This window comes from Gymnoscopelus microlampas (genome assembly GCF_963454915.1).
Source record: "Gymnoscopelus microlampas genome assembly, chromosome: 4".
Taxonomy (NCBI): domain Eukaryota; kingdom Metazoa; phylum Chordata; class Actinopteri; order Myctophiformes; family Myctophidae; genus Gymnoscopelus; species Gymnoscopelus microlampas.
This window is the reverse complement of record NC_139941.1, coordinates 28,062,300-28,074,023: the sequence shown is the minus strand read 5'-3', so window position 1 is coordinate 28,074,023 and position 11,724 is coordinate 28,062,300. Positions and strand designations below refer to the sequence as shown.

The following is an 11,724-nucleotide window of genomic DNA, read 5'->3' as shown; positions in this document are numbered from 1 at the left end:
GAATTTAAATGTATACAGAAACCCCCCTTTTTTGTTTGAGGTGGTACATACCCTAACCATTTGTTCCTCTCATCTGAAAATATTTGTGCCAAGTACCCCATACACGATTGTGGGTTTTAAAAAAAAATGTCTTTCCAGATCTTTTTAAAAATAGATCATACGTTCATAACGTGTCACATAATGATGCGTTCTGAGCTTGTAGATTGGCTATTTTCGAATAGCCGATGTACTGTATATAGGATTTAAGTGGTTAAACTGATATGCTGCTATATTAACACATTTTGCTGGGGATCCCCTGGAACCCCCTCATGGACCCCTGGAGGTCCCCGGACCCCACAAGAACCACTGATATAAATATTGGACGACCGCCCACATTAACTGTCAGTTCAGCCGATTCGCCCACCAATCATTCTCCCAACAAGGCAGCCTTTCTTTTAATGATAGCCTCCTACTACTCAGTCTGTGCCTCCGCCCCAGCCTCCACCTGGTTCACCACTCTGGTATTGATCAAACTGTATCATTGCTGCAGATTCTGTTCAGTCTATATCTGAATGACCCTCTGCTTTATCCTGCATGCTGCAGAATGTTAAGGGGGGCTTCTGAACAGAACCATACTGCCAAACATTAATGTATCGCATTGTTTAAGCCAGTGGTTCTCAAACCTTTTCATGTCAAGGACCCCCAAAATGATATGTATTTGGCCGCGGACCCCCATCTCAAAATATTTTGTTCCAGGGACCCAGAAGCAAAGATTTGAGTTGAACAAAACTATACATATTCAAAGATTTGCACTAATTTTTCACGATGTAAAAAAATAGCAGATCTACAAGCTCATAGCGCGGCTATGAGCTTGTAGATCTGCTATTTTTGAATAGCCAAACTATAAAATGTGGTTAAAGTGGTTAAAATGATTGTGACACTACATTAACTAATTTTTCTGGGGACCCCCTGGTACCCCTCCAAGGTACCCCTCCCCAGACCCCACTTTGAGAACCAATGGTTGGTGCTTGAGGTGGTTCCAGGGGGGCCCCAGCAAAATGAGCTAATATAGCATCAAAGTCAGTTTCACCACTTTAAACTTATATTAGGGTGACCAGACATCCCGGTCTGGCCCGGCAAATATCTCTAAAAGCTTGAAGATCGGCTATTTAAAAAACAATCTTGAAAGAAATGTGACAAATTTGGAATATTTTTGAAACATTTTAACAACACAAATCTTGTATGAGGGTTTCTCCCACATCATATTTCCTGAAGAGACTACTCTACGCTGCCAAATACACATTAATTGGGGGGTCCTTGACATGAAAAGGTTCGACAACCACCGGTTTAATTAAGCTGATAACCTTAATGTTCATATTTCCAAGAGCGTTTCCAGCACTGTCCTGGCTGAACTTACGCGTACTTGCGGACGACGGTGCTACTTACAGGTGTCAGACTTGAGCAGGCTGTTTGTGCTCCTGAAGTACTGGGGGTTCTCTATGACAGGGATCTTGGTCATGCCGATGATGACGGCGTCCGGGCCCATCTCTGAGGAGGACGGCGTGTTGCTGCCGTTGGACACGTGGTGAAGCGGAGACGCCGAGTCGTCGTCGTTGCTGATCACAGAGGACGGCCCTGCAAGACGGGGGCAGAAGAGGGTAAACAAAACGCTCAGTTAGTTCCTGAGTGGGTGAGTTGGTTGTTTTTTGGGGTTGGCATATCGTTGCTGTCAGGCAGAAACCTTGTATTTCCATATTTCAACTTTTTGTGTTTTTTGTTAAAGAATGGCTTACTTCATCATCATACAAGAGTGCACAAAAGTAGCGACAATAGCAGATCTACGTGAGCTTGTAGATCCGCCATTTTAAAATGTTTCTAAAATAGTTTAAAAAAAAGGTTTTGGACATACACTGTACAAGGTTTCCACCCAACAACACATGTAGATACAACGATGGAGCTTGCACAAAAACAAATTTCACCCACTTCTTTACACCTGTAAACCAATAAAGTTGATTCTGAGCTGTGGTGAGAAACATGCTCAGCGAGACATGGAAGGAGAGATACATAGAGTAGCTCTAGTATATACTGTAGGTAGATACCTCAGTTGCTCACTTATTGTTAAACGTGATGTAAGTGATATTTATTTGTTAAAATAATTGTTAAATAGCTCTATACTGCCATAGTAATTGTTGCTAGAGTGTTTGGTCAGTAACAGGTGCCCCCTATCTCTCCAGCTCTTTAGTAAACAGAACATAAACAGGTATTTTCACATCGGCTTGCGAATTTAATCCAATCCGGAGAGAGAACTCATACAGGATATAAACAAGTGAAATTGGAAGTGATGAAACAAAAAAAATGATGTCCCACCTGAAAATGTATGTTCTGTTTACTAAAGAGCTGGAGAGACAGGGAGACTACTGAAAAACACTATAGCAATGAATATAGAGCGTTTTGACAAAATACTTTTTGTTTTAACAAAAAAAAATCACTATAACTTGAGAAGGATAGAGAGAAGCTATTAAAGACTGCACGTAATAAAAATAGAAAGAAAAGAGTCTGAAAATGAGAAAAAATGTTAGCTAGAGGAAGCTGCGTTATTGTTTTTGACCTCATAATTAAAGACCTGAGGCAAGAAAGAAGGAGAGAAAAACAGACAAACACCATCATCTATGCATGCAAACCCGCAAACACACGCACGCACGCACGCACGCACGCACGCACGCACGCACGCACGCACGCACGCACGCACGCACGCACGCACACACACACACACACACACAGAGAGAGAGATGAGAATATTAGATAGCTCCAGTTGTTGTTATTTTTGTTGGTAAGGCTATAATAAAGCAGGATTTAATGATGAAGTAATGCAAGGACAGAGATGAAAGTGTGCTTCTGCCGAGCTGGAAGCTGACTCAAAGAATTAACCACCCTATGCACTTCGTTGTACATCAATAGCGAAAAAAAGTCAATCTGCAAGCTCACACCGTGTCACATTGTGATGCATTGTGAGCTTGTAATCAGCTACTTTTGCCAATGATAAACGTTTTTTGCTAAACTTTTTTTTTAAAAGATATTTTGGGGTCTTTTTCTGCCTTTATTGATAGTACCAGTGGAGATTGACAGGAAACAGGGAGAGAGAGACAGGGAGTGACACGCAGCAAAGGTTGTCGGGATCGGGTTTCGAACCCATTAGAGCCTATATGTGGTATGCACCTGGACCGCTAGGCCAGCGGGCGCCCCCATGTTCATCTACTTTTGCTGGATGTTTGTTATTCGCCGACTGTAACCAGGAAAGGAAAATGTATCAGTATGGATGTGGTTAAAGGTATTATAAGTGATATTTTGGGGTTAAACATTAAATATTTTGATTGTAATAATTGCTAGAGTCAGAGTGTTTGTTCAGTAGCAGGAGTGGGTTAAATTTCATCTAGTCAAGATAGAGAAGACCACAAAGATAATTTATCAGCTTATGTTCCAGTTCCAATTTTGTTTGTTCATTTATAAATTTTCTGATAGATGAGCTGGGCAATAAAATGTATGGTTTTAGTTATCATAATTTTGTAATATAGCTTATATGGTGCCTTTCCTAGTCTTAAACGGTGCATTACAATAAAGTGATTTCTTCCAGTTAAGGGGGAGTATTTTGTTGCCACTGTTGCAAAATTGCTTGCTCAGGCTGGACAATGTCGGGTCTTGAGACAACTTGTTGTGATTTGACACTTTAATACAAATTGAATTGAATTGAATTGAATTGAATTGAATTGAATTGAATTGAATTGAATTGAATTGAATTGAATAGCTGTGAAATTAATACCTTTAGCTTTCGTTACAAATCTCACATAGCTTACTACATAGTTGAAAAGGTTTTTAATGTATACGTTTGTAAGAGTGTAAATGGACCCACAAGGGTCCATTTGGATATATTTGTGCACTCTCAGGCTGTGTTCACACTAACCGTCCATTAAACCCTATGAGAAATTACCCCCAAAACGAGACCACATAGCGGCCTCTTTTATCAAAACGCTTTTTCTGGCCGAGCAGAGAACTTTTTAAAAGTTGAGAATAGGTTAACTTTTTGAGAAGATGCGCAATATTTATTGTGGAGTTGTATTTCTCAAAGGCAGACCTATTAATATATGGCTAGCGTCAGCCGACTGCTCCAGATGGAGCAAGCCAGTGCCCCCCAGGAGAGAGGTGACAGCTGGGGAGGAGAAACACACGCAGTTGCTGCCCATCTGACAGGGTGGGTGAGGGTATTGCAGGTGGACCCCCAAATAAAAATGACAAGGTATTTTTTTTTAAACCTTGAAACATTTGTTTTCAAAGTGATACCAATACATAATACTATGTTAGTTCCATTCGATCTAAGCTGGAACACAATAGATTGATTGATCATAACTTGCTCTGAAAATGCACGTGACCCGCACCCGTCTGACTACATAACGGCTAAGTAGTCAGACGGGGTGGGCCACGACCGCTTTTGAGATTTTCAAGTGCATGCATGGGCCCTGATCCAGAAAAGGTTGAGTAGTGAGAACCACTGGTCTATGAAATATGTGATCCATTTTAGGCGATAAATATGGCATGCATATGCTTAATTTTGATTAATTGATTAATCTGCACGTACTAGTTATCAATATTCGGTACGTTCCATAGAGTTATATTGAAGTCCCGTTTCTGTCGATTCACCCTCCCCTTCTCCCAGCCCCTTTCTATTTTTTTTTTCTTTTTTTCTTTCCAGCAGAAAATGCCCAAGCTGACACATGGGTGTCTCAAGCCAGACAACTATTCCACAATCTCTGAATGCTACAGAGTCTGTAACTACTGTACGCCTGCTGAAAGCAGAGAACGGAAGCTGTCATCTGTTCGTCATTTACGTTTGCCAATTTTCTTTAAAAAATATCTTTAAAATATGAACCTGAATATGAAGCAGCTAGCTATATAATCAGACTCATTTGATTAACAGTAGGACAAATTTACACGATTGCAAGGATGAAACAGAAGTGATGGGAGGCTGGGCATCCGCTTTACTCCCTTCTCATTTTCAGTGCTTCTGTCACACAGACTGTTTGGGCAGAAAGCATTTGAGAATTGTGTGAGCCAACAGTCTGGCTCAAAAGCTTTCAGAGCGTGTTTATTTTAATGATCAATCAAATGATTGTGTTTGGCTTGGATCAATAGAGCTAACATAGTATACCCACTGTACATAGTATAGTTCCTATTTATTGGTATCACAAAGAAAACACATTTTCTCATGGTTTTAACCCTATCAATCCGGGAACGCATCTACAAATGTCTTCTAAATTCTAACAGGTTTCTGAAAACCGTATGTTGCTATAATATCAGTGGTTCTCACACTTTTTCATGTCAAGGACCGCCAAAATTATGTTTTTGGTCGTGGACCCCCATCTGACAATATTTAGTTCCAGGGACCCCACCAGAAGCAAAGATTTGAGTTACAAATGATCACTTTAAAAAATATATATATTTAAAGATTTGCAAACACTATGAGCTTGTATATCTGCTATTTTTTGAATACCCAAAGTATAACATAATAGTTATAGCTAAAATCTTTAAATGACACAGATGCGTTGCCAGATTGAATGGGTTAAAGAAAGAATACCATGACTGCTGGCTGCTGTACAGTACATGTTGTGCCACACAAGCCCAACGGTTGTCTGTACTACCTTAACTGTCTGTTATGGCAACGGGTGGGAACTGTTATTAGTATTATAATGAAATGAGCGAATAACAGTTAGGATTAGGAATCCTTTTTTTCATGGTGTTGTCAGTCACACCTGCATGAATCTGTTGCTAATTTCCTCCAGTTCAGGCGGGGTGCCAAAACTAACATGGCATCTGGCTCTCTCTGACACACAGTTCGTCAATTGATGGGAGGCAGACATATCAACGCATGGTACTTGTACGCACGCACGCACGCACGCACGCACGCACGCACGCACGCACGCACGCACGCACGCACGCACCATAGGATACTGATTATTTTATTTGATACTATGATAACGTTTTTTGTTACCCGCCCTCTCTCAAAGCCTAAAACCCATGTGTGTGGGTGCCCACGCGCGGGCTTGCGTACAGCGTGTGTGCGTGTGCGTGCGTGCGTGCGTGCATGTGTGTGTGTGCGTGTGTTGGTATGTGTGGGTGTGGGTGGGTGTGGGTGTAAGTGTAAGCATGTTCTTTATCTTGGTATCCTGATGTCCTCAAAAGGTTTGACCGATGGGGGAAGTATTGCCAAAAAGGTATGGAACATAATGGAAGATAATAGTGATGACAAGACAGGGCAAAGCGCCAACACATTAACACAGTCACACGCACGTTACCACACAGTTGATTTCATTTAAAGTGAACAAATTGTTACATTTGTACACCCTCAGACTTAAATTAACATAAGAGGATTTCACTGTGTATTTGCTAAAAGATGCTTGTAGTTTTATTCATGCATGGTCGTACAAGGGAAGGGTCCTTGTGCAATTATAGGGACTGCATTTAGGCCTGTGTTTGAATATTATGTGAAAAAATGTGTGTGTGTGTGTGTGTGTGTGTGTGTGTGTGTGTGTGTGTGTGTGTGTGTGTGTGTGGTCTTTTAATAGCATCAATGGGTGTCAGTTAAATAAGAATAACAGACACTCACAGACAAGTTGGAGCACAGACTGTGTCCAAAGAAATCAGAAACACACACATACGGTACAGTACACATGTGGGGAACAGAAACAGTCTCAAGATCTCACAGCAGCTGTGCTAAATGCAAATGCACAATTATGCACAACCAATCAGTCCTCAACACTTTGTTACACGCACACACACACACACACACACACACACACACACACACACACACACACACACACACACACACACACACACACACACACACACACACACACACACACATCTCATTTATCTTAAGACCTCTCCAGGACACTTGAGAGTAGGAAGCTTTGTGAGTGGAAACATTGTATTATGAGTTGAGATTGATTTCCCACGAGCAGAGCAGAGCAGAGCAGAGCAGAGCAGAGCAGAGCAGAGCAGAGTAGAGTAGAGTAGAGTAGAGTAGAGTAGAGTAGAGCAGAGCAGAGCAGAGCAGAGCAGAGCAGAGCAGAGCAGAGCAGAGCAGAGCAGAGCAGAGTAGAGCAGAGTAGAGTAGAGTAGAGTAGAGTAGAGCAGAGCAGAGCAGAGCAGAGCAGAGCAGAGCAGAGTAGAGTAGAGTAGAGCAGAGCAGAGTAGAGCAGAGTAGAGTAGAGCAGAACACAGCAGAGCAGAGTAGAGCCGAGCACAGCAGAACAGAGTACTGTAGAGTAGAGTAGAGTAGAGTAGAGTAGAGTACCTGCCAACCCTCCTGATTTTAGCAGGAGACTCGTGAATTTTGACCCTGTCTGCTTCTTGGCCCCTGAATTGAAATGTAGCCTGAATTTCTCCAGATTTTTGAGCAACTCTATGTCAAAAGTGATCATGCGCATGGCTGTTACTGATATGCAGCTAGGGCCATTAATGTTAATGTTCGTTGGCTCTCACATACAAATCACCAAGCGTGACTGTGATTGTTTTTTTTTTTTCTCTCTCTCTCTCTCTCTCTCTCTCTCTCTCTCTCTCTCTCTCTCTCTCTCTCTCTCTCTCTCTCTCTCTCTAATCAATGGGAGAGTGGGAATGTGGAATGTGTGTACACAGGCTGTTACACTTGTACTTTCGCTTTATGTATATTATGACTGAATATATTACTCCTTTCCCACATATACACATACACTCCATATGATAGTGATACATTTTAATTGCATGCAACCACAAAGTGATATTCACTTTTAAATAATGTGTGGTTGTAATTATTAAAGATGGCTAATGTTGACAGGTATGAGTAAAGTAGAGCAGAGGGTAGAGAGGCTCACTCTCTTGCTGTTGATTCTTTCTTTTCTTCCCCAATATGTTTTTCCCTTTTCTTCCAATTTAGTCATTATGCCAATTCCCAATTCCCTGTAGATCCTAGTCTGTTGTCACAACTAACTCCTACAGGTGGTCCTGGGGAGAGCAGACACAAGCCTTTTTCCTCCAATAATCTTTTCCCAAATTAGTCATTATGATAATTCTCAGGTAGACAACCTGAGAATTGTACACAGACAAGTACACGTCAACTCTCATACACGTGACGTCAAGACTGCTTCTTTTCACCTAACAGTGAGGTATTCCTCTTGGCACCCTGCTAAACAGGTGCCTTTGACCAACCTGTAGGAGACTATAGTGACAGGTATCACCCAGCACCCGGCTTCCCACCCTCGAACACGCCCAATTGTGTTTGTTGCAGCACTCGGCCAAGCCGGATGAACGACAAAGGGTTCAAACCCTTAAGGCCAGTCTACACCAATGCAACTATTTGCAACTACTTGCAAGCAATGGCAGTTGCAAGGAGTTGCATTGGTGTGGACTGGCCTTAAAACTGTTTTGTTGCAAGAAGTTGCGGCTAGTTGCATTGGTGCGGTCTGGCCTTTAGTCTCCGTTGGTGGAATGCAGGAATTGTATCCCTGTGTCACCCAAGTGTGGAAAAGTGTGTTATTAATAATAACACTGGTTCTTATCCATCACTCCCTTTCCATCTGCTCTTATATCAGGCTCTAGTGGTACTGACAGGTCTTCAGAGGAATATAAGTGGACAAAGAGATTTTGTTGAGCTGTTGTTACACGTGTGTGTGTGTGTGTGTGTGTGTGTGTGTGTGTGTGTGTGTGTGTGTGTGTGTGTGTGTGTGTGTGTGTGTGTGTGTGTGTGTGTGTGTGTGTGTGTGTGTGTGTGTGTGTGCGCGTGCGTGCGTGTGCGTGCGAGTGTGCGTGCGTGCGTGTGTGTGTACGTGTCCATATGTGAGGGGAGGGATTCTCACATACAGTATGGAGACATTTGATGCTCACTATAATAATCAATCTTTATTTCAGACCCAGGGAGATGATATCCATAATCACAATTATACAACACAACACAATAACACATTAACACTATAGATTCACATTGAATAAATATGTGCGTGGGTGCGTGCGTGCGTGCGCGTGCGTGTTCGTACGTGTGGATATTTTGCGGCAGTTGTGTTATTACAATGCCAAAAACGGCTATAGCCGTTTTTTAGAATCCAAACGTTGAGTGCAAAAAACGTCTAAAGCTGTTTTTGGGGGGGGGGGGGGGGGGGGGGGAATAATGAATTAAAACATTTTATTTTATTTTATTCATTTACTTTCCATTCACTTCCTAGTTAAAGTATTTGGGAAATATTCTGTATCTCAGCTCCTGTGTTTTACTATTAGTCCATGGGCCAGACGAGATGTCGGTACACCGAAAGGTGGCAAAGGTTACTTATCATTTTTGAGAAGCTCTATGTCTGTAGATAACATTTTGGTATGATAACCCTTCCTGGGTCACAGCTAAATTGGTGTTATCAGGTGCTGAAGTTACCCTCCCCCATTGAAAAAAGCCATTTTAGATGCAGGTGCATATCTTGGTATTGGCACCTGTTGAGTACATATTTCAATATCTTTCACTATAGTGTTTGGTATCATTTTTAAGGGGACACTTTAAGCTTTCATTCAAGCCCTTTTGTGTATATGTGGGACAAGTACAGTGGATACTGGAGCTCTTCAAACTTCGAATAAAACATTTTTAACACAATATTTGCCGAAATCATATTTTTTCTTTTAGTCCTGTGCCATTGAGAAACATCAGTGGCACAAAACACAAAATCTGGAATGCTGACATGACCCTAAGGATTCAGGAAATGTATAATTTACCCATATTATTTCATTTTGAGGGACAGATTTTCAGCCTTATATTAAACAAGCAGTTTTAACGCGAAACTAATCAGACCATAGTCAGTTACAACACAGACTCGTTTTAAGTATTTGTTCAATAGTAGCATTTTATAATAAAGCCGTTCATGAGTCACAGTAGTAGTCAAATCAACATGAAAGTATATGCATGAAATGATGTGTCCTTTTATCTACATAATGCTGTATATACAGCAGTAACAACAGTGTAGTAACATCAATATAGATATACATTGTGCAACATTGGGTTGATCGCACTATATAAGAGACTTCAGTCCTTTGTGCCGACCCACTTTATTTTTTGTTCAGTTTTCTCCTCTTTATTTCCTTTTTTCTCTTTTTGTCTCTTTTTTCCCAATGTCCTTGTTCATGGTCTAGCTGCCGGGTAGAAGTTTTTTTCCAAACCTAGGGCCATGTTACACATTAAAACTGGTCATCAATTTCTCCATCTGACTCCCCAAGTTCAAATTCTGTTACAGTGAACAGAATCCAGTGAATGGCCAGCTTGCCATCGTTGTCGGTCCATCCATGGAGAATAGGGCTTGGCACAACAGAAGATGCCTGTTGATGGTCCATTGTGGAACCTTGGGCCGTCAACCTTTACTTTATAGAGTGTGGAGCACAGTAGCTGTGCTCTAGTAAGAAGGAAGGCCTTGACAGCCACAGCGTTGATATACTGAATGTTATAGATAAGAACTTCAGAATTCTCCAGGCGCTCAACCGAACGCTTGTTTGCATGCAGACCTAGATGTGGAGCGAATTGCCTTCGTGATATATCAGGTCGTATTGTTTTAATATCATTAATTTGCTGTTCTTTTATCCACATAGTATAAAGGGAGTCTCCCTTGTTTGTCAATAAAGATGCCTTGCGCATGTGAACGGTAATTTCTGTGTATGTCGTCTATAAACTGGACTTTAGGGTTCATCGAACCAAGTGACAGGTCTGCCACGGCACATCACTGTAGACAGCAGTTCCAGATTGCTGCCTGGTAGTGGTTGAGTTGGAAAGAATGGAAATGGCAGTCTCTCTGCCTTCTGGATGTCTTATTTGGACATGGTTTAAATCATGTTGGGCCTCATTCGAGCATCTAGAGAGGGAGAGTGGATGCTTCACCTGGCAAGCATTCGAGCAATGATTCCTTGGTGCTTTGCATATGACCAAATTAATTATGCACGGTACCTTCCCTACTATTACGCCCAAATGTCTCAACTGCCCATCACACACCCAGATGTGTATACAGAATTCATGGAAGGGGGTTTCTCAGTTCAAATGGGCTCCACCAATCCCTTTCCCCGAATCCCTGTTGACCAAGCCATAGAAGAAACGGTGAACAAAGACACCCAGACAGCTGGAGGGACAAAGGGATTCAGCTTGAAGCCAGGAGCTGTGATAACCTTACAGCCGAGTACAGAACCTTGTTCCTCAGACATCTGAGAGACTTGATAGGTCAAGGCAGTTACAAGCTGTCCCATCCAGATCTACAGGGTCCAAGGATCAAAAGAAATTATGAGGATGTCAAGGCTTTCATTGACCATATGGAGAATAACTGGTTCAATCCTGTGGCTCCAAATGGGATTGATCTGGTTGGCCTCTCCACTGGCTCCATTGCACCACCTGATGTGACCAGGGATCTCTTGAGAGTTCCTGAGATAGGCGAAGAGGCCAAGGACAAGTGTGAGGAAATAGCAGAGTTGCACTCCACGCATGAGGAAGCTGATGCTCATTTGCTTCACCATGCCTTGCATGCATCTAATGCATGCTCACAGGCAGTAGTAATTACAGCTGAAGATACTGATGTCATGGTGCTCTGTCTTGGCTTCCAGAAAGATATTGCCTGTCCCATCTATCAAAAATGTGGGACACAGAACCGCACACGTTTTCTGGACATCACAAAACTGGTAGGCTCAATCGGACGTAGTGTATGTGAC

At 42.0% G+C, this 11,724-nt stretch overlaps 1 protein-coding gene across 1 annotated transcript in view; it reads right to left on the bottom strand.

The window, feature by feature from the left end:
• ntrk2a (neurotrophic tyrosine kinase, receptor, type 2a) overlaps positions 1-11,724 on the bottom strand; it is a gene marked incomplete at its 5' end in the record, with an annotated part of 127,058 nt that overhangs the window by 48,677 nt on the left and 66,657 nt on the right. The window contains one exon of the mRNA XM_084055467.1: positions 1,426-1,614. Coding sequence (XP_083911593.1) covers positions 1,426-1,614 — 189 coding nt within the window. The remainder of the gene's footprint in view (positions 1-1,425; positions 1,615-11,724) is intronic.